This window comes from Camarhynchus parvulus, chromosome 12 (assembly GCF_901933205.1).
Source record: "Camarhynchus parvulus chromosome 12, STF_HiC, whole genome shotgun sequence".
NCBI lineage: Eukaryota > Metazoa > Chordata > Aves > Passeriformes > Thraupidae > Camarhynchus > Camarhynchus parvulus.
In genome coordinates, this window is record NC_044582.1 from 20,105,796 (window position 1) to 20,130,086 (window position 24,291).

The window sequence follows — 24,291 nt, forward strand, 5'->3', positions numbered from 1 at the left end:
TGCTAGACTTCCATTAATATGAAATTTAGGACAGTGATGAAAGCATTTTGCAGCCATTCATATGGCAGATGTGCATCACAAATGCTAAACCAAATAAATTTTCTGAACCAGAACCATGTAATAGCAAACCTCAGGTAGCACTGACCACAGGTGCTCTGGAAAATGCTTGAATATTTATGGCGAAAATATCTAAGGTCCATTCTGCTAATATACCATATCTTGTAAACTTTAGGGCAAAAAGATTCAAACTACGCTGTTGTTTTTATGAAAATTGTAACACTTATCCCTTATCTTAATTTCTACCAGCACTCAGTTGCTCAGAAATAAACAGATTTGTTCTCTAAACTTGGTCTATAGGGGAGCATGGAGATAGAGACACTATTAGTTAAAATACAAGACACTGCTTGGGGAATGTAACTCTGATTTTCTTCCCTGAGACACTATTATGAGAAGTAAGTATATGGAACAAATTTTATATTTAGTTTTATAGTAGATATTCAGCTCTCACTAATCAAACCAGAAGTCCTCAATTGTACATGGAAGAATGTGGGATTTGAGGATATTTCTGAGGCAGAGAATTCTATTTTCATTGCACCACAGTGTTAATTCTGCAAGATCGGTGCAGAAAACAGAGATGGGAGAAGCTCTCTTTTTCAGACAGGTTTTTTTCTTCTTTTTAGTTACTTCACCCTCAGACAATGCTTAAGTGTATGGGATTTCTTCTTTACATGAGGATGCCTTTCACAGTAAAAAAGAACATGCTCTGGTATATCTTACAGACTGAGGTGAGTAGTTCCCTGAAAATGCAGAGAATTATTGTGTTGATGAATTTTGAGTTTTGATGGAGATTGTTAGAAAATACAGTAATTGTTTCTAGCACATAACAGACAGAAGAGTTGAGAAGTGAAAAAAAAAGCTAAATAATTTCAGAGAAGTCCTTGGAAATCAAAAAAAAAAAAAAAAAAAAAAACCAACACCAAACCCAGAGGAGAAAATAACTAGGATGTGGGAATTTCTTATAAACAGAAGTTTGAGAAATGGTTATTGCTCCTTGTTATATGTATCATCGTTTTTCCAAGGGCTATAACTGGCAGTTTTAACATTTTCCTGCATATGCAACTTAAAAAACATTTCAAGGATGATAATCACCTTTTAGTTGTCAAAGAGACTTTAAAATAATAACTTGAAAAAAGAAGCAGTGCGAATTAGTCAGTTGAAGCAGTTATCCCCCAAACTTCTAAACAAATAAGTCTGTTTACTTTTCTAAACACGACTATGACAGTCTCAAACCCCTCAAAAACCAAGAACGTACTAATAAATTTGATTTACATGGAGGAAGATAGACAGCTGTTCTTGTTTCTACATATCTTTAAACAAACCTGCTTCTATGAATTGGGTTTTAGTTCTTTCTCACCAACAGTCAGAAAAAACCCCAAACCCCAGATGTCAAAACCATCAATGACATTATTTTGTACTTCTGTTAGCTACAGCCCACAACATTACTTTGGGTACTTTAGAAATAAATACCTATAAGTATCTTCTGGATAGGTTTTTTGTACATAGTCCTGCAATTCCATCTGTGCCTTCTCCTGGAATTTTTCTATTTGGGTTGAACTGGTCAGACCAGGGTGATCTAAAGAAACAAAACATTTCTGTATGTCGATTGTTTCCCTATACATTGTGAAATAAATGTATTTATAAGACTCTCACATTTAATTTCAATGAAGTATTTCTCTGGTATTGTGATGTTTAACATGCTAGCTGTATAAAGATAAACATTTACTTCCTGGTTTCAGAATTAGCTTGTTCACTTTTCTCTCTAGAGCTGTGTGTATCCATAAGAAAGTGGACAAAGATTAAGCCTGTGTGTGTGTACCAGGCAATGACACAGAATTTGTTTTTAGCTTTGCCTCTTTAAATGTAAACATGGTTGTCTCTGTGATTTGTTCTAACTAGGCTGGCTAAGCAGTAGCTAGGGTTATTCTCTTGATAGATCAATGTCTTAATCTTGTCAAGTCTGTCTCATGTTTTAATTCCAGCTGGCTCAGCTCCTCAGACAGCCATGTTCTCAGAGCAAAAAAAAAATCAAACCCACAAAATATCACCTCTCTTAGTATGCCGAAATATCTTCACTCATGTGTCCAAACTGCTTGTCCCTTGAAATAGGAAAGAGCTACATTGAGTTTGGATAGTTTCTTGCTTTTCCAACTCAAATAAAACCCCTAACAAACCTAACTCTAATGGGACAATCTCCCCCAAAAAATCCAAAAGAACATTTCAGGACACCAGTATCTTCTAATTAAGTTTTATTACAAAGAGAGAAATAGTTATCAATGCAAAAAACCCCCAAGCAAACACACCAATACCAATATATCCTTTTACTTTGTATTCTATTAAATACAAAGTGGTAAATACCTTTGAATTAAAATAAATAATATGCATTTCTGAGCAAAACCTTCCCTTTTACTCAACCTGTTAGCAGTTTTAGATTAACTGTGTCATTGAAACATTTCCATCTTTGCTGAAAAGACTGCCACTTCCAGTTTTTTATCATTCCAGAAAATCTCAAGTGTCTTCTTTGAGTAAATTTTCATATTTCAGAAACTGCTTTAGCTATCTGCTGTAATTTTTTAGTAACAAATGGAAAACAGCCTATTTACATTCAGTTTTTGAGATTTTGTGGAAGTTTCATATACAATAGGTATTTCTGCTCATATTTCAGCTATTCCTCTTATAAGTATATTAAAAATACTAAAATTGAAGCAAATTTCTTTTTGTCACTTGGAAAATGCATTTCTTCTAATCCCCCTCACCATTTACCTCACTAATATTGCTAGCACACATTCCAGATAATTTATTACTCATAGATTCTCAGCTGAAGGTAACTTGAGAATCTAATCTTCTAGGATGGATATACAGGAACACCTGATAGATTTGAACTGTAAATAACATGGATATGTTGCTCTGAAGTTATTTTAAGACACATATTATGATAATCATTATGAAACAATAATTTTATCTGCAACTTAACAGATGAGTCTCATCTCAAGACACTAGTCTCATTTAAAAAATGCTAAAGAATTTACATATTAAGACTTATTATTTAAAAAGATGTGATTACTAAATTCCTTACCAGGGCTAAAAAGGACTATAGCTTTAAGGTATGCATATTCATATCCATCAATATCAAGCTTGGCCATGCTGTTACAGAACTCCTGAAGTTTCCAGATGTGTTCCATGACTTGCTTTATTCTGTCGCCAGAAAGTTTATCTACAAAAAGATATTGCTTACTATTTCATCTGAGCTCAAGCATTTCTAATATATTAACAAATAAAGTTTTATAAACCAAGTCAATGATATTTGCAAGTCTTTTTCTGTCTTAGAACCATTTAACATGTAAGGATGGCCTGAATTATTATGAAAGCAAAGTGAATTTATCAAGTCTGAGACAGACCCGGAGCTAGCAAATAATGTTAAGAACATTGTAGCAACAGAATGTTATCCTGTCGCCAGGGTAGCATAATCTGCCACACCAAACTTTTTCCAGTGATGTACTGTTCTAAACAGAGATTCTGAAATGATGCTGCATTATTCTACAAATGGCTAGAGTGATTCTGGGAATGAACAGAAGCACAAAGCAAATACTAACGCACAACCCTGATTTTAAATTCAAACATTATTGAATGAGCCTTTCCAAAAGTGAATGCAAGAACAGTAATAACAGTGCTGCTTTCTCCTCTATCTGTACTTTCAGGAGTGACTTTTCATTAGCTATGGTAAATAGTCTTTTTCCCATCTGATAGGGTAAATTCACTGAAATACACATACACAGTATCTTCTATCATTTGAAAGATCACATTTCCTTATATTGCGTTCATAATCTATCTTAAAATTTCTATTTAAAAGATGTATTTTATTTATAGATCTGTTATGAGTAAGTGGTATTAGCTGCTAACCTAGGAAGGGAGAGATTTCTGTTTTGGTAAATAGAAATCCTTATATTGAACTGCATATCTACAAACTAGTCAAGGAATAAAAGCATTAGAGAATACATTAAGACATTTTTTAAAATATATAATTACTATTATCAAACTCCAAAAGTCAGTTTACAAGGGATAAAAACCTTTCCTTGAAAAACACGTTAGAATAATTTTATTCCAGTCACAATCTCCAACGCTAGTATTTAATATAATTTTAATTTGAATATTGTATTTTTCTCTATACAGCTAATAGTTAACAGGATTGCTTAGACTCCATGTGGCTTAAACAGAATCTTTGACATAGTTTATTATGACTTGATCTATTTTCTGAAACTGCAGTAAGAAGATTAAATTAATGGAAGAACCATTTTTTGCACAGTCTTGAAATAAGAATGAAAGCATAATCTACATTTCTTAAATCATTAATTGTGATACAAATTTTTAGTTACTCAAGATGGATGGAGATAGATGTAATGTTTTTATTCCTGTATTAAGTGGGAAAATATGGTCCAGAAAAACTCAGGAAAAGCAAACTAGAATTCCAGAGTTTCTAAGTAGCTTCATCACTAATAAATAAAGTTCTGAAATTTCTTTACTTTGTTTTGAATTTTGAACGTATAATACACAATGTAACATGATAACTTTGCAGAACAGGTAAATAACACTAGTGATCCTCTTTTATTGGCTGGTCTCAGCTAACACAGTATGAGTGCAAGTACAGGTTCTAGAAAAAAATTATTTTTTTACAACATTGATGCATGAGAACAGAAGTAGAACCAGCTGTAACAGCCCTGCCACTTACTCCTCTCCACTGCTAGGAGCAAAGGTGGAATATACAGCTCTGTGTATTCTGAAACAGATATAAAGCCTAACTTTGCATAGAACATCGAATATGCAGGTTTCCCTACTGATCTTTTCAACTCCAGGAAAGGAGCAGCACTCTGTTGTATTTTGGGACTGTCCAGGCTCTCTTGAATGAGAAAACAAACCAAAACAAAAACCAACCAACAAAAAAAAAAACCAAAACAAGAAACAACTCTATATTCATTATGAAAGCAATTAAAGCATACTATCCATTAAAGAATCAAATTTCAGTCTAATTTACTTTATCATGATGAAGCTAATAAAGTAGATTAAAACTTGATTTTCGAACTATAAAATATACAAAGAAGATATCTGGAAAAATATTTAATACTTTCAGCTCTGGAAAAATACATCTGTTTTACTCTCCTTAGTAAAAAACTATTTTCTAATTTTTTTCTGTGTGCAAAATAATGACACCATAAAAAATATTTTTAAATGGTACCAAATAGTATTTTATAACTGCTTTTAATGGACATGTAAATTTAAAGTAGTTCTCATGTATTATGCTGTCTTTGCAGAGTTTAAAACTGCTAGCATTGTTTTCTTCCTCCTTTTAAAAGTTAATATTATTTTCATGCTAATGAATCCTATTGATTGGAAGTGTCTTTAAAGAATGAAAAAAAGCAAATATAACAGACTTTCATCCATTCAAGATATAATCATCATTATCAACAGACCAACGTTGAATTAAAAAATAAAATTACATACATCTTGTTAAGAATGTCAAGAAATGAGGTTGCTTAATGCTTCAAGGGCACTTCAAAATGCATGAATCATTATTGCATTACAGCATTATCCAAAACCATTATACATGCAATAATATGCTTGTTGTGATAATTGGCAAACGTTGTGTTTTTACACCACAAAGAGGAGAAGGAAAGTTCCTGAAGGAAAAAGTCTGGTGTGGTTTGGAAGAGGATATCATTATTCTAAGAGGAAAAAACATACATCTGGATGGGAAGAAAACCCTCTGAGCACATCCAAGGAGTATTTTAGGATGTACTTTCTCTGTAATATCAGTCAGGCATAGAAGACCACCCTGCCTCTATGGACACTTCTATCCCACAGATATCTCTTTGAGGACAGTGCAAGAAAATTGTAAATCACCAGGGGAAAGATAATTATGCAAGAGAAAGCTTCATCTTCTCCTGGTTCCTGGTGAACAATTTAGCCACTGATGGGGAAACACCTTGTGAGCAAAGTTATCCAAAAATCCCTGTATTGTTAGCAGCACTGGTAACATACCTTCTTGTATGCTGTTCTGGAGGTGGTTGACAATCGCTCCCAGGATAGTGGACAGACTCATCACCTGTGCACACTGTGCCAGCCCTAAGGTAAACAGTTCATTCCAGCAGGCACGCACAAGGCTCGTATTACAGTCCTGCCTACAAACAGCAGAAAATCAAACAACACTAGGTAGTTTGCATATCAGCTTGGTATTGCCCTATGTATAATTAATGTTATGTATAACAATTCATAATCAGGATTAATCTATTGCAAAACTTTTTGGTAACAGGCATATATTAGCATATTACAAGTATTTCATGAAGTAAAAAAAAATATAGACTATGGGAAAACATTTTGGGTTATCTGTGAAATGGTGCTCATCAATTCTTTAGTAAGGTATCAAAAGAAAGCATTTAATTTCCACAAATTAATGCTTGCTTTTGATTTGGCTTTAGTTTATGTAACTACAGTAACATCAGATATTGTAGTTACCCTCCCTTCTGCCATCTTCTATTTTATTCTTCAAAACAGGGAATATTGCATAGTCTTCACACATTTTAGAATATTAACTAAAAAGTTCAAAATATTTGGAAGCATTCAGATGAGTGCTTAAATTCATTCAAAAGCAAACCATTCAAACAGAGTATGTCCATTTACCCAAGAGCTTGAAACGCAGGTATGGACCTAGCCCAGTGCATAGAGAGGAAGAGGAGTCGTGATGCTGACTCACAGATGTAGTGTACATTAAGGTACTCTGGCATCGGACTGGGCATTGTCAGCTGCAAAAAATAAAAGTACAGTACAACACATATAGTTCAGACATAAACTAGTTTTTATCATCGGTAAATAACCAGCAAAACATTCAAAGTACTCTCACAGTCCATCACAATCAACAGTGTGACAAGAAGTTGTCAAAGGAAAATTGTACTAAATAACTCATTACTACTGGCAAGGAATGCAAATTGGGAATATGAGACAAGAAATTATGTAGGAGCTCATACATCTTAAGCATTAGTTTGTTTAGTAAGACATTTAAAGAAGCACCTACCTTAAATGTGACATGTGTATCTGTAAGTAGGGGTCCTTCCACTTCAATAATTGGTGTTGACTGATCTCTACTGATTACATGAATATTCCCTCCTCCTGTAGGATCCATCCCATCTGCCACGTTATGAGCTGTTGTACCATCTGTGGTATTAAGTGCTTTAGCCAAAGTATCAAATGCCCTAAAATATAAGTAAACAATGAAAGAGTGATTCCTTAGATCTTAAAAACTTCACAGTGCTCAAATTAAATGCTATAAAATATTTCCACTTAGAGGCAACATACACAAGAACTCTTTAGGATGACACAAGGTCAGATGTTTCATTATAATTTGGTCCCTCTGTACTCTTTGGGCATTAATAAAACAAACAGATGTGCCCACATACTGCTGGTAAAAGATCTCCCCTATAAGGGAAGGATTTCATACTGTAAATCCTGCTCTGATAGTTTTATCCTAGTTTTGTACTAGTAAAGGGGCCTTGTGCTGTGCTGGTTGTGGCTGGGATAGAGTTAATTTTCTTCACTGTAGCTAGTATGGGGCTATATTTTGGATTTGTATTGAAAACAATGTTGATAATACAGAGATGTTTTTGTTAATGCATAGCAGTGCTTGCACTGTGTAAAGGCCTTTTCTGCTTCTTGTCCTCCCTTCAGTGAGGAAGCTGGGTGTGCATAAGAAGTTTGGATGTGACACATCCAGGACAGCTGACCCCAACTGATACAAGGATTATTCCATACTGTGATGTCACACTTACATAAAGAAGGGAGGAGAAAGAGGAAGTGGGGGGATCTTTGAAGTGGTAGCATTTGTCTTTGGAAGTAACTGTTACATGTGCTGGAGCCCTGCTGTCCTGGAGGTTGCTGAACACCTGACTGCCCATGGAAGGTAGTGAATTAATTTCTTTACTTTGCTTGCGTGTGTGGATTTTGCTTCACCTATTAAACTGCTTTTATCTCAACCCACAAGTTTTCTCACTTTTGCCCTTCTGATTCTGTCATCAGTCCCACTCGACTGAGGGAGCAGCTGTGTGAGGCTTAGTTGTCTGCTGGGCATAAATCTCAACAGTCCTCTTGTACTTAGCATTCTCTATTCCCCCTTCTCACAGATTCAGTGAGGATTACAGACCAGATGTATTCTGAAGAACAAAGTCCCTCTCCTTGTCCCCATTCTTGATCTCTGGCTTTTTGGAACAGTGGAGAACAGCGTGGTTTTCTTCTAGACAATATGCCTGAATTTCATTTCCCTTAAGATGAAATATAGGCAGGCACTCCTGATCTCCCAGTATACATAGAGCCTTAAAAGCCTTATGACAGTAATGCAAGAGAGACTGGTCCCTGGTCTTCTTTATACCCAAGCTGTTGCTGGATCATTACCCAAACAGATCACTGTAAGTTCTCTTTGGATTAACAGAGCTTAAATGTAAAGAAGAATTTTGTGTTCCAATTTCATACCAGTGGACATTATTATGGTACTGTGCTTCTTTGCCATTTTTTGTCAAGATGTTTTTTTGGGAGAGGTATTATAATATTTTTTTTTTTCTGCTTTAAAGAAGGAGTAAGAGGTTGACATAAGCTGACATTGCAGTGTCAAGTATTTTAAAATATTAATTCACTTCACTTGAAGAGTTCAAATGAAAGACTTAGCAGCCTTAATTAATAGAAATAAAGGAGCATTTTCCTTCTCTGGGTAGAGTATCTTGTTTTTCTCGTGTGTGGAACTATCCATTATACTTCCTTTAAACCCAGCCAGCCCAGATGGACATTAATTAATGTCCTTCTTGCTGTCACGCTTTCTCTCTCTCTCACCAGAGAGCTGTTTTCCAGTCAGTGTAGGGGGCAGACTGGTCTGGTATTTGTTTACTGTCAGGGGCTTTTCTGTGTAAATCATTTTTCTTATACCTTCTGTTATTAATGTTGTGGCTATTACGGTTTCATTTTGCTGTTACTGTTTGTTAGCTAGTCTCATTGCTGTTTCCAGTAAATTATTCCTATTTCAACCTGTGATCTCTGCCTTTTGTGTCTCTGACTGGAGACAGAGGGGGAGCAAGTAGCAGCATATTTTAAGTGTGAACATTGAATTGGAGAATACCATTCTTAAACCACGACAGTTAAGCTCCTCCTAAAAATCTTCTTTTTGAGAAACAGTGGACAGTTTTGAGTCCAAGTATTTTGTCTTATTAACTTATACTACTAAATTAAAGCAATCTGCTTCCCCACACAAAAAACACAACCAAAAACATCCAACAAAAAAAAATCCCAGCCTTGCAAATCTCAAGTTGTGCTGGAAATTATAATATTCCATGCTCCTTTTTCATTAAGAAAAGAAAGACTTCAAACTCTTTCTAAATCTACATTACCGGGAGATTTTATGGCAGCACAATCTCAAAAATAAATCTCCTGTAATACAGACTCTTAAAGAGCAGGGCTTAGGGCACAAGCATTGCACAGGAGAAGCTTACATAAAATACATCTGTGAAATAAAATGGCATTGAAATGTTGCTCTTCCCAGGGTCTTTCAAGGTCACAACCTAGTCATTGTTAATTTTTCTGAGAACCAAATCTGGTCTAGCTTTAGAGCACTACACTTGTAACACAGGACACAGTTCTTCACAAGAGGGCAAGAGCCAAAACTGATCTCTAAAGAGCTGGTATTTTGTTTCAAAGTAGGGGCAATCTGGCAATCTATACTGTGTCTAATGCAACAATGGCAAATTCCTTTAATGAATGAGTGCAAGGATACACCACATAGAACACAAATAACTAAATAAGGTATAAATATAAAGGCATACCGTGTAATCTCACTTGCAGACTGCTCTTCTTGTTGAACTTCAGAAGTATCTCCATTATTTAGTGACTCACTGAGATTAGCAAGAGATGTTACAACATTTGCTAGTGTTCCTAAGGCACCCTGGCTTGTTTCAGCCTAAAAAGGAAACACTGTATTAGTAAATCAAAATTATAGTTAATATATCATGTATAATTTCCCCCTCATTTTCAATCTTTTTGTTCCTTTTCCCCTATGCACCTTTTCCTTCTTCCTGAATGCCAGGAAGAACAATGGTTCTCAGTTATCTTTAAATCCTATTCTAATTATCAATCCTAGTCACAGATGAGACATTATATTGAGAACTACCTGTAGCTGACCTTTTGCAGAAATATGCTAGCCAAAAGAAACCACAATCCTATCGATCAATTTATTATATCCATTCATACAGTTCTTCACACTTATCACAACCTTATCTTCTCAAGAGCAACAACTATTTGAGACTATGTGCAACAACTATTTGAGACTAATAGATAAAGTAATCTGAACAAATTAATAGATATCTCAGAACTGAAGTGAGACATTAATACCTTGGAATCAGCAGCTAGGAGGACTGTACCATCATCCCTGATCAAAGGCTGCTGAATATTCACGAGCATTCCTGGATCAAGAAGACCAGCTGACCTGTTCAAAAGCGTAAGGCATCTGATGATCAATAGTATTTTCCATTAATCAGAAGAATGTGTAACAACTTATGAGAGCATAAAAGGAATAACCAGTTTTTAAATAAACAATTTAGTGAAGCTTACAGTTCAGTTAATAGGACTTAAGTCTTTCTAAAACAGTTGCCAAAAAGTAGCTTGAAAGACAGAAAGACTGAAAGATCTTGTAATTTCCAGTACAAAAACAACAACAACAACTTCCCAAATGCATATCTTCTCATTTGCTTTTTGTTCTGGTTTGGTCTGCTTTAAGGAAAGCTGTTGTCATCTCATGCTCTCAGAAGTCACCTAGTAGCTTTAGTTTTATATTAGACTTAGGAGGAAGGCATAACTCTGTATTCCAAGCAAGACACTGGCCAGCACTAAATGAAAGTCATAAACATATTTTTTACATTCCAAAATATAGTCAGAAACAGTCACATAATCAAAGCCTGCATAAAATCTCTGCTGCCTTTAATTCTGCTGCTTTTTGACCAAATATCCTTCCCCTCTCCTGTATCTAATTTAGGGAGACAGTGGAAAGTCTTTGCAGTCAGCAAGAAGTTTACTTCCTACTTAGGTGATGCTCCAAGTGCCTGTAACACGATACCAATGCACACAACACAGGTGCAAGGCTGCAGGACATTACAGTACAAGGGGTCCTACACTAAAAGCTATCATTGTGAACAAGCACAGGCAGCAAATTATTGTGTATTATACAAATCTAAATCCTACATTAATAACAGTGTGGTTCTTAATGACTATAGTAGTGTTTATAGGTCTGTAATGGATCTGTAGCTCAAGGAAATTTTTAAGAAGCAAATGTGTCTGTGAGTACTTCTTTCAAACAAGAACACTGAAAAACAATTCTCCGAGAAACCTGCAGCCCAAACTTCCTAACTGCAGTGTCATTTGTTCAACAAGGAATATGTATATGAAAAATTAAACACACACACTTCTTCCCCTATGAAAACTGAATAAAAATATCCAATTTTTTACATAGTTCTCAACCATTCGTGAACTACAGTTTTAAAAATGTCATATTTAACCTAGACTTTATTCTATTCAGAAAAAAAAAAAAAAGAAATCTTGCCTTTGTATGTGATGATGTACATTTTCACACCCATTGCCTAAGGAGACACCTGAGAGTGCAGGAATTGCTGCAGCAGCAAGGTACAAGAACCACTTTGGAGTATCTTCCATATAGTAAAAGGAAGCTGCTGTTTTGCTGTTGTTGAAACCAGTCTCTTGGGATGTGAATCAGCAGTCACTGAGTTTCCCTAACTAGTGTCTTTAGGAGAACAAAGCCTGAGTCTGCCATTTGCAGATCTGATTTCAGAGAAGTGCTAACTCAAATGTATCACAGCATTAGCCTACAGGCTTTCTGCTTGAATATCATCCACTTGCTCTGCATTGCTCTGACCTGGCTGGACAAGAGCCAGCTCTGAACTGAAAACCACATACCTGTATGCAGACATAAAAACTTTCATGAGAAGCAGAAACTACATTGGCCTTGGTAATGGAAACAGATGATGTGTGCATTAAAGTTCTCTTCTGTTCCCTCTGAGAGCAGAGGGGAGAAAGAATATAGGTGTGACTGCAAAGTAATACGCACAAATGACGTGAAAGAAGATACATGGTATTGAAGTACTCACCGTGTCCCATCTTTATCTGCCACAAATGTTGGAGTTGCTATTAGAGGGCTTCGAAGATCTTTTCTTATATAGATTTTTTCAGTAGAAGCTGCACAGTTGGTTGGTTTTTCACGTTGCACATCAAAAGGCTTTCTTTCACTTTGAACCGCTACATAAAGACAGAAACATACAGATTTGAAAGGAAATATTTCAAACAAAAAATACAAAAAGTAAGTAAAATTCCTGCAGTTATGATAGTGTACCACCTCAGTTAAAAACTGGAAATTTAGTACCAAGAGGGAAGAAACGCAGGCTCCAATTTTACTATATCTGTGAGTATGTGTATTTTTACATATACTTTTAACTAAGAAAGTCACAGATTGATCTTTTGCTTCAAGTGTTGCTGATCTGGAATAAAATATTGCTCTTTTTTTGGCATTTGATAAGATGGAAGATTCTACAGATTGTGTTTTCAATTTGTATTTTTTTTACAGGCACAAGCTATATCTAAATGTTAGGCAGATTTCTATTCTGGATGACACAAAACAATGCAAACCCAGAAGGAACCCTGAAAAAGTCAAGAGAGGCAAGTTACCTGAGAGATGCAGGTAAATTCCTTGAGAGGATACTTTCTGCATGACATACACTTCACTCACAGCCATTAATTCCTCCCAGTTGGGGAAGAGTGTTCCAAAACTAACCCTTTCATAATCTACATTTATACTTGAGAATTGAAACAAACTAAGTTCAGTCACTGAAGTGCCAAACAAGTATAGGAAATTTTTTATGAAATGTAAAAAAAAAAGCAAGAAGCAATTACTTTGTAACTTTTAAAGAAAGTGAAAAGTGCATCTTTCTAATATTAAAATATTATTATTAAACATATTACAGAAAGTTATCCTCACAACCAGCAAGAGTTACTTAGTTCCTGGTTTTATTTTTTACTATTGCTGTTACTATTAGCAAAATTTAGGGGCTTCCAAGTTGGCATATCAAATTTACTGGCTTGGTGAATACATATAAATTAATCAGAGGCCTGACTCAAAGCCAGTGAAGTCAATAAACATATACCCTAATCATATTGGACTAAGAAAGGTTTACTATCTGGAACTGCAGCAGTTTTTTTCGTACAAACATCTCATCTTATATTCAGCACATTGTGCGTAAAGCAGCAGAATCATCACAATAGGTCTGGAGTTTCAGAGTGCAAATACAACAATTATGTTCCTATTTACAGCTTAATGTTCTGCCTCCCTTGAACTCAGTGGCTGGAACTAACCCTGCTTAGATCAGATCACAAAACAATCTTGTATTTGTTTCACGTAGTGCTAAATTGAAGAACAGGTGATATAAACTGAAAACAAAAATATATTTAAACAAGTGTTTGGCTCCTAGCACTGGAAATGTATGAAATACTACAGACAAACATGAAAGCATATTTTAAAACATATGACAGTTTGTACAATGCCTCATAAAACACTGCTCACAAATTATCAAATTAACATAAAAATTTAAAAAGATGGGAAAAAAAAGACTAACTATTTTCTATCATTGGCTGAAAAAGCCACAGAAATAAACTGGAAGGAAAGCAGATTCTCAAAACAGAATATTAGACTCAGATTCATGTCAATCCATGTCAAAATATTTCCTATTATAAACATACACTGTGTTTGGCACATGCATTGTAAGTGAGGCTGTAACTGGGCTCCTCAAAGACAACAGTACTTGGAGACGTGGTTCAGAACAAACCACTACTGCACCTCAGACATAAAATGGTGATGAAAGAAAGGTGCATGAAATGCTGCCAAAGCGTTCTGTTTCCTTCCAGCAACATATACCAAAACAGAGAGAACACACTAACAAATGGTAGTCCACAATTGTTATTTGGTAGACACAATATCACATTGAGTACTTAACACTCACATTCCATTTTCATGCCCATCTCTAGACATTTCTTAAGCCTACAAAACTGGCATCGATTCCGATGGTGTTTATTGATGATACAGTCCTGGTTGCTACGACAACTGTAGGTCAAATTCTTCCTTACACTCCTTTTAAAGAAACCTTTGCATCCCTCACAACTGACAGCACCATAGTGACGACCTAGGAAATATATATATTATCAGTTGAAAATTACTTGTATTTTAGCATAGAAATATTAATTTTAACCAAGTAAAACACTGTAAGTCACCCTTTAAATTTGTTTTGGATTTGTGCCAGCATTTTGGACCATGAAGGCATTACTACAGTCTCACAAGATATTTCTGGTTTACCTAATGTCAGGGGTTTTGGTGAGAGAGTGGAGAGAAGAGAGGAAGGCTCAGGCTATTGCACTAAGAAGCATTTTCTTGGAGCAGTTACGCATTTTTAGGTGACATGTTTATTTCATGGTAGCACATCACTGTGGGGAACTTGACTACATGCTTCAAGCAGTCTTTTTCAATTACCAGGAGCAATTTAATCATTATTTTATCTTTCAGCCAATTTATCATATGCTTCAGTTCAAGGAGAAAACCCAGTATTTTTCCAGGCAGAGTTTAGCTATTTTTTTGTGTATAGATACAGAGTATATTTTTCCATTTAAAAACTCAGTTACTTTTGCCATGAGCATAACTAAAATTGGTTAAAGCACATGAAAAATCATCTCTTCATCCCAGTCATCCTTTCAAGCAAGTTTCTTCAATACCACTTCGTAGGCTTCCTTACCTGATGCTTTATCACCACAGACTACACAATATTCTACTACCTGGGGCCGCTGAACATCAGTTTTTCCTAGCAGACGTTCCACTGAAGCAGAGTCTGTCACTATCTAAAGCAAAATTCCAGAACAAAAAGATGTAATTAGCCAGATGTAAAGGTAAGGAGTCTTGCCTATAGAACAAGACTGGTGTATCAGCTAAGAAGAGGGGACTAAATTTATGAATAAGTATGGCATTTGGAATGGAATTAAGTAGTATAAAATGCAATTTAATAAGAGTTCTTACTGACAATAGAGAGACTTTTGAAACAGTCATCTCAAAACAAATTACAAATAAAACTGCTAGCTTTGTTTATTACAAATGTTTCTTCACTTGTGCAATCAACAGTATTTTTCTCTTGTTGCAAATACTCTCAAGTGGCTGCTATACTTTAGCCAAAGACAGTTGGCTTTCAGATGCTGTTCCCATCTGTCTCTTCTCTAGCTATCAGGGATGTATGGTTCAGAGAGGATAGCCTGGAGCTCAGATCTATAATAGAAACAGTTTAGCTTCCAAAGGCCTGGGATTCCAAAACTTCTGTTCTGAACATTCAATTTAACCAAGAAAAATTTAAAAACCCAACCCCTCTGTAATGTCAGATATCCCATTTAGCATGGAAAATGAATTTTAGAAGACTTCTAATAATATTTTCAAAATATTTATGTAAAAGTTACTCTTCTTCCTGTAAAATATTCTCTATCGTAACAGTAACAAGAGAGACCAGGCACTTTCTCATTTGTTTTATTCTTTTTTTTTTTAAGACTGCTAGGAAGAAATCTGAAATTTCATGAGAGATAGACTATTGTTACATCATTGTCTTTCCAAAGCTTCTGTTCATGTAGATTATGCTCAAGACCCACAAAAAAACATGAGCTTTATTGCAATGTCTTGATACTGAATGTAAAGTACAAACTCATGTAAATTTGCTCAGGTGAGTTGTATCTCTGTATATCAGTGAATCTTAGACTAAGAAATCCTGGCACTTCTCACAAGCACTATCTTAAGGATTCCCTGATGTCTTTGGAACCTGAATGAGAACACATGACGAGGAATGATAAGTGCAATGGAATACATGAGGTAGGTGAAGACTGAAGGATTTGTGATTGAACAATGAAGCCTAAAATTAGTATGTCTGATCCATGTCATGAGAAAACTACTGCAATTGGTCTTAAAGCAATTTAGACTTAATTTAGAAACAAAACAAACAAACAAAAGAACAACAAAACCCCCCCCCCCCCCCCCCTCTTCCCCCCCCAAAAAATATTCCATGGTTTATCTAAATTACTGTATTTACCTGAATTCTGCCTGGCACAATGTTGTCTGTGGTGGTAAAGATAAGCTGCTTGGCATTAGATGTCTCAGGTGCTGCCAAGATCACCTTTCCTGCACCAGTTCCATCTGGACTAGCTAAAATGAACTGTTGCTTTGGAGACACAGCTGAATCCACTGCTGTCACTATTTGAATTTTCTGACCTGTTTGCTGATCTGTCACAATCTGTAAAACATTGAAGAAATTAGTGACCACAGTAAATTTTGTTTTGAAACCTTTCATTCTATCTCAGAATTATATCAGTGGAAAATTACAAAGAAGCTCTCTCAAAGTTTTCTTTATAAATATCACTAGGGAGATGTTCCCCAGTTAATATTTGCCAATATATTTTACACAAGATGTTACTCCCTAAAGTTATCATCAAAAGATGGAATCGGGCAGCCTTATTGTTTCACATGCCAATTTTCAAGATTCTCTAATGATGGAAGGTTTCTATTTCTGATACACTTGTCTGGTAGCATGATCTCTACTTTGCCTGGTAGAGTAACCATATCAATATGCAGTAGAATTTCATTAAAATTTAGTAAGTCCTATGTAATTTGCCATTGAATACGTTCTGATACATTAATGACATCTTTTTATTATCTACCAGTAACAAAGTTCCACTGTGCAGCATTCCCAAAGGCCAACTTTACACTAAATAGATTAATCTCCTACTGGCTCCTAAATAAGTGGAAGAGGAATCCACTTGAAGACAATCTCAAGATATCTGTTGACAATATCTCACCCTTTGGTGTGGCCAGGGCTCGGGAGATTTGCTTGTGCAGGCAAGGTTTAACCTGTGTTAATACTCCTCACTGGCTAACTATTATATACAGCCATCTAGTCAGCACCAATACTGAGGGAAAAAGAATTTTAATTTTCACTAAAAATTACCTAATCTCACAAGACTTAAAGGAAGTATTCCATAGTCTTTAGCATGCTTTTGTATAAAGCTAAGTAGGAGGAAAAGAAAAAAAGAAAATATATGATAGTTGGTTAATAATTGGATTTTTACCTGAATGCGTTGTGGTGAAGCTACAGAGGAGTCTGTGGAAATTATCTGGATACGCTGGGAAGGGCTGGTCATCACTGGAGATTCAGATAGCGAAGTCTGAACAGTCGGCACCTGTAAATAACATACAGAATTTTAATTCAGTGTTAAGGTATTGAACACTTTTTAATATACCTATATTTATAGAAGATCAGATAGCCCTATAGTTTAGAATCTAAATCAGTCATTTAACCAACTTGCATTGGCTTTCAATTAATTATCAGAATATTTTTCTTTTTCTGGAAATGGAGTGAACCTGACAAAACCAAATCACCACTACCACCACCATGCTGCTCAAATGAATCACTAGGTAAGTACTGTGGGATTCTTTAGCTTACTGAAATGCAGAAATACTTTTTTTAACTTTTGATTATACACTTACCTCATTTTTTTCTTCTGTAAGTAAAATGTTAAGTAGTTCCCCTTTTAATAATTTCAAAGTACTTTTAAATGACAGAGATTAACTTTCGCACTGCTTCTGAATACGATTGTTTTTTGTCCTATTCCGTACCTTTCTAGACTACCAAACTATAATGCAAATTTAGTTCTGAATACTTAGCGCGAAAAACATCCCTTGCAAAGCCGTTTTCAGAGCAAAAATGTTAAATGTTGAATTAAACATGGATGATAACATTTAGATTAGATATTGGGAAGAATTTCTTCCCTGGGAGGGTGGTGAGGCCCTGGTACAGGGTGCCCAGAGAAGCTGTGGTTCCCCCTGGATCCCTGGAATTGTCCAAGGCTAGACTGGACAGGGCTTGGAGAACTCTGGGGTAGTGGAAGGTGTCTCATCCAACCCAAACCATTCTATCAACCTGGTATCTGCAGTAACACGTCCAAAACTAGGATGGTCACAAGTTGTTTTTATCAAATCCTCTTCTAAACAATCTTGGAATTATATCAAAATTTTTACAGCTGGATAACAGGACAGTTTCAATTTTAGCTTGCTTTGAAAAATCTTTGTTTAATATACAGAAAAGTTAATTTATGACATAAAGAAAAACCAGTTTGGATAGCAAGGAACATGAACTACAGTCTCTTTGGGGAAGCAGAGGTATTAAAATACACAAGACTTAATGAAATCATACCATTTACTCCCCCATTGCCTGTACAATAAGTAGTTCCACATACTATAAAAGTGTAATCTAAATTAAACATACAATCTCCAGTTATCTTTTATACAGGTCACAAAAATTGCACGCTAAATGAGGAAAACAGACAGGACAAATGTAGAAATAACAGGTATCTTCTAATTATTGGATGACCCAAAGTTTTCAGCTGCAGAAAACAAGATACCTAGGTGAGAAAAAAAGACTCCCAAAAATCCAGACTCTTAAGAGGACACATTTAATTTATGATCTTGTCTTCCATGCCAAATTATTAACAAAGCTATGTGCCCTTTAAAAGATCTAAATTAGAGCAAGAAGATCTTTTAAAACTGTTTTACAGTTGTTCAGCTGTAGAATCCTTAGCCTTTCATTGATGCATCTTCAGACCTTACACCACAATGTACTGCAGGCAGCCTAGAAAAAAAGAATAATCTATTCTTCTGTATTGTTCAAGGAGAAAGACAGACAAGACAGACATAAGGTACCTGCATGGAAATTCTTTAAACATTTTGGAATTGAACAGCCACTTGTTTTCTGGGTTTGCAAAGTATGTTTAACCTGAACCCCATGGGGCACAACTTGAAGCAATTTCTTTTTGTCCCCCACCTGACTCCACCCTCCTGTCAGGGAGTTGTCGAGATTGAAAAGGTCCCCCCTGAGCCTTCTTTTCTCCAGGCCTAACAAACCCAGCTACCTCAGCCACCCCTCAGTGACTGACTCTCCAGACTCTTTTTCAGCTCCTTTGCTCTTTTCTGGACATGCTTCAGCCCCTCAATGTCTTTCTTGCATGCCAGGGCCCAGAACTGACCCCAGGATTTGAGATGTGGCATCACCAGTGGCCAGTACTGAGCAACAGCCACTACCCTGGTCCTGCAGGCCATGCTGCTCTTGATCCAAGGCAGGATGCCATTGGTCTTCTTGTGTGACCTGGGCACATCCAGCTCACATTCAGCCACTGTTGACCAGCACCTGCAGGTACTTTCCTGTTGAGTGGCTTTCCAGCCGCCCTGCCCAAAGCCTGGAGTGCTGTGTGGGGTTGTGGTGACCCAACAGCAGGAGGACCCATGGCCTTGTTGAACCTCACATTGTTGGCCTTGGCCTCAATTCCCTTATCCAGGTCATCCATAAAAATATTAAAGAGAACTGTCCCCAAAACAGCCCTAAGGAACCCCACCAGTGACTGAAGAATGGATGTGGCGCCACTCCCCACCACTCTCTGGCCCCAGTCACCCAGCCAGTTCTTAACCCCACAAAGATGCACCTGTCTAAGTCCTGGGCTGCAGCCTCCCTTGGACAGTGCTGGGAGACAGTATCAAAGGCTTTGCTGAAGTACAGGTAGGCACAATCACACCCTTTACTTCATCCACGAGGTGGGTCACCTCATCATAAAACGAGATCAGTTTGGTCAGGCAGGACCTGCCTTTCCTAAACCCACGCCAGCTGGGCCTGATCCCCAGGTCTTGTGAGTGCCATGTGATCTCACTTGGAAAAATAGTTTAAAATTAGCAAAATTGAAAGGAAAATCCATCAAATTTCCTGTAGAGCATCTTTAGCTCTAAAAATTCATTCCGCAACAAAACATTTTTATGAGGCTGCAGTGAAAGCTGACAAATGGATGAAAACAAAAAATACTTTTAAGATTTTCAAAAGTTAAATTTGTTAAAGTTATGGTACATGAAGTTTTGAGAAAGTCACCATGTACTTGACAGGTTTTACAACAATAAACTTATTAACAACAATAAACAACAAAATCCAGTGGACTTCCACTAGAACATTTTCTGCAGCAAATGAATAATTTAGTTGTCTAAGTAGCATTAGTATTTTCTTCTAATTTCAAAGATTCCATAGCACAGAAATATGCTCACTATTGAAATTAAGTACTTTACTTGACAGAAAACACAATCATCTATTGTACATCTCTCTAAAAATAGTATCCATACATAATTACCTTCGGGAGTGTATTTACAGCAGGGGTACACCATAAATGTTAGGTCAACTAACTGTGATCTAGTGTAGAAGAAAGTATTATTTATACCTAGAATATAATTGCTTGTGCTCTCAAACCAGTAAGTACCACTAGCAATAATTTCATATGCTGAAGTTTATAGAAATTAATAATGATTTGCCTTAAGTGACACAGAAAATCTGCACAAGGCTCAAGAAATACAGACACACTTAAACACATACGTATCTACCTTTTTCATCATTAAACTAAAAACAAGTATTTGGCAATTAGGTGCATTTCGAAGGCTGGCAAAATCAAATTTTGTTTATTCTGTTTAAATTATTAATAATTTTTCTCTTTTTAAACATTAATATATATAATTGTATATTTACCTTATTTTTTCTACTTTTTTCAGCTTCTAAATTTTAGTGGAAATCATATTAAACTTCCAGTAGATGGTGTATATATATAAAATATATGTGTATATATTAAATCAGTAGTTTTAAGTTAAGTTTCTCCAAGCATTTCATTATTTTATGTCATCAGATATAAATAAGGTTTCTTCATAGGCATATAGTCGTGTTTATACAGTAATTGACTGATTTGCCCATCATGTACATATGCATCTGTGTCTGTTTGTATGAGCATATGTACGTATGTAATAAATATTTGTCCTGACTAACCAAATTTTCAGTACTTTCTGTAGCTTATTTCCCCCTTCCACACTGATTATAAAAGCAGCATTTGAGAAATAAATTGAAGGAATAATCCACTGGCCGCATAGAGAGAAATTTTTAAAGCCTCTAATCTTTTCTAACTTAAGCAGAAAAACATTTTCTACATGCACGCCAGTAAAAGCCAAAGTAATTGTATTGCTTGAGTACATTATGTGTAAACCAATTTCAGGCTCAATAATTTCTTTTCTCTTTCCTATATTAATTAAAGCATAATTTAGCAATGACAGACCACATAGTTTTAACTGCACCCATAAAACAACTGAAGAATTTCAATGAAAAATATGGTGCCAAGTTTTACACCTGCAACTCAAATCAAATCAAAAGAAAGACTTATTTTTCCATAGATATTTTTCCTAATGAGTAGCTTTAGCTATTAAATTAATAATAGGCTTTTACCAAAAATGCACATCCAAATATATTTCTTTGACAGGTGTAAGACACATTTAAAAAACGTTTCAATTATTCTCCTTGGAATTAGCTCTCCTGACCACTCCCAAGTGGCCCATTGTAGGATGGCAGATAAAAGTCAAATTCACCACTAGAACTCTAGTTTAACGCCCTAATAGGATGCCAGTGCAAGATCTTGTATAGCACATAAAAAGGCAACAATCATGGAAGAAACTGCAATTGGCACATCTGCATGCTAAAGAAAATCTCAGACCAGGTCTTATGGAACACCCCACACTTCTATTGCACCAGCAGCTATGCCACATCTGGCAACAGTCTTCAGTTCTAATGCTGCCCAACTGCCTAAACCAGATACAATCTCCATATTCCCATTTGCACTTTCTGTGAATACCTCTCAGGCTCATGGTACCGTTAACAAGAACTTGAGAAAAGCTGTATTTGAACGAAAAATTGTTTAAGAAGACTTTGCATCAAAACTCCACTTTGAAAAATCATCAGAAATGAGCAAGTGGCCAATGACAGCAATAAAATATTAAATATAAAGGGTCTTATGTCACACTTCCTTAATTCTTAAAACAAAGTAAAACTTGTTCCATCAGAACAACAGTGTTTCTACTCTCCTTTTTCAGCACACCTTCATCTGGATGAAAATCTGAACTGCAGAACTACTTATGATGTAACATGTCAGAGATATCTGAAGAGGGTCAAGAAAATAGTTTATGTGACAAAGATATCCAGTATTTTTTGAGCTTCATGGGATAACATGCTTTCCAAAACGCTTCAGACTTTGATAGTTTCCTTTCAGGACACTGAGGGAACTGAAAGCAACTGAAAATTCTCCAGCAATGTAACTGTCATGAACAAGATCCAGGAAGAACAGGGCTCAACAGTCTCCTCATGTAACTCTCTCCCTGAAGCCTCTGACAAGAAAAAGGATGCACCAGGAATAGTTTGTGGCTGCCAGAGAACTGGCCAAGGACAGTTATAGCAACTACTAAAAATTATTCCTGGTTACACCAGAGCTGCTGTTGGAAAGATGAAATAGCCCTTATTTCCACCACGACACATTCCCTCCCCTTCCTCCTCCACACCCTGCCCACAACAGCTCTGTTTAATTTTTTTTAAAATTTTGCATTAAAATCATAGTCCTACACAGGGAATGAACCTCCACTTTAAAAACACATTTTTCTTAAACAGTATTCAAGTCAGATCTAAGTTGGTGCTGGGACTACACCTAGGCCACTTGCATATTGTACAGTGACTAAATAAATACTTCAGAAAAGCAGCATTACTTATTTATGCATTAAGGCTTAAGTATTTTTCCTGCTTTTCAAAAGCTCCTCAGGATGAGGAGAAACTGCTGAAATTCCCTCCGAATCCCCTAGCTGCTGTTCTTCAGTTTCATGAACTGTAAGTAATGGCAACTTCAAACACTAAAAATGGAACTCTCATCCAATCTGGTCAGAAATGCACAATTGGAAAAAAATTAAACAAGCGACACTATATAAAGCACAAGGAAGCAAAAGCAGTGAAGTTATCTGAAACCATTACAAGAACAATTTTTAAAAGTCCTAAAAATAGAGTAAGTACAAAAATACATGCAACACTGGAGCATACTCAGCAACTTCTGTGAAACATTCCATTTTATGAAAAAACTGATGAACTATTGCTCAAGAAAGAGAAACAATGTAGCCTACTTGCATGACAGTCTGATTTAGTGCTTGGCATCACAGCTCTCAATAAACCCATGCCACTACATGTGTGGCAATTATGTTGAAAAAGTGATGGTGATATAGGTAAAGCTACTAATATTTGCATTAGGTTAATCCAGTTGCAACTTGTCTCTCACAGTTCATAACCTAAAATTCAGTGCATTGTCAATGACCATCTTCTTCCATTTAATTTTCATTTATAAAAAATATCATATTCCGAAAGCCAGTGCCAAGTTTGATTCTACATTTTCTCTAAGATATGGTGAGTACAAATATAGAATTTTAGCATATTTAAAGAAAACTAGTTATGTGTTTACTTGTATTAAAAACTGACAGAAGACAAATAGCAGGCAGCCAGCCATTCATAAAGAAATTATTCAATATTAACATGGTCATAGTATTAATGAATTCCTAATGAGATAATGCTGCTTACAACTGGTTTTCCATGAACAAAGTTTTCATGGTGTTACGCAGTGGACAGGCATATCATTTAAGCAGCAGCTGAATACTATAAAGAGATGGAGCCCTCTATTTACCCACCGGCCAGGAAGAAATCACAGAGCTTCATACACTCTCGAGATGGAGCGATCTCTCCAGTGGCAAGATACAACCATCACACTATGTTACCACGGTGCATTTCCTGCACGAGGAATTACAGATGTCACATATTTTATGTGCTTTAGATGTTATTACAGCACCCAACCTCTACCAATATAGTATGAAGTTTTCCATTACAGGTTTCTCTTTCCAAGTATATTTGGAAGTGTTTTCAAAAAAATGCAGCTTGTCAAATTCATACCTGGTACAGAAAACTAGAGTGAAAAATCTCTTGTTGGTTTTCACTGTGAAACTTAGGAAGTTTTTTGAAACTATTCCAAGATGTTAATTTCAGGACACTCACTAGGCCATTTTGTTAAAAAGAATGAAATTTCTTTTTTAAAAATGTACTTCTAAGTATGGAATCTCAAATCAACTTCTAAAACCAGAATTAAACTTATATTTTCTTCTTTTATAGGACTTCTTCTTGAACTAAAAATATTTTTAATATACATATGTAATTTTAG

The 24,291-nt window shown here is 35.8% G+C and overlaps 1 protein-coding gene across 9 annotated transcripts in view; it reads right to left on the minus strand.

Annotated features, from left to right (window-relative positions):
* The window catches only part of NR2C2 (nuclear receptor subfamily 2 group C member 2), a 37,629-nt gene that overhangs the window by 8,968 nt on the left and 4,370 nt on the right, over window positions 1-24,291 (minus strand). For 6 of the 9 annotated variants that reach the window (XM_030956473.1, XM_030956476.1, XM_030956467.1 and 3 more), the window contains 12 exons: window positions 17,281-17,391; window positions 16,248-16,448; window positions 14,922-15,024; window positions 14,139-14,318; window positions 12,237-12,384; window positions 10,471-10,564; window positions 9,906-10,039; window positions 7,121-7,298; window positions 6,730-6,851; window positions 6,091-6,230; window positions 3,134-3,271; window positions 1,528-1,633 (listed from right to left, as the gene is read on the minus strand). In XM_030956473.1, coding sequence (XP_030812333.1) covers window positions 1,528-1,633; window positions 3,134-3,271; window positions 6,091-6,230; window positions 6,730-6,851; window positions 7,121-7,298; window positions 9,906-10,039; window positions 10,471-10,564; window positions 12,237-12,384; window positions 14,139-14,318; window positions 14,922-15,024; window positions 16,248-16,448; window positions 17,281-17,352 — 1,616 coding nt within the window. In that variant the 5' untranslated portion in view covers window positions 17,353-17,391. Of the gene's footprint in view, window positions 1-1,527; window positions 1,634-3,133; window positions 3,272-6,090; window positions 6,231-6,729; window positions 6,852-7,120; window positions 7,299-9,905; window positions 10,040-10,470; window positions 10,565-12,236; window positions 12,385-14,138; window positions 14,319-14,921; window positions 15,025-16,247; window positions 16,449-17,280; window positions 17,392-23,767; window positions 23,868-24,291 lie in introns of all 9 variants that reach the window. The other 3 variants (XM_030956470.1, XM_030956471.1, XM_030956472.1) reach the window with 1 other exon arrangement.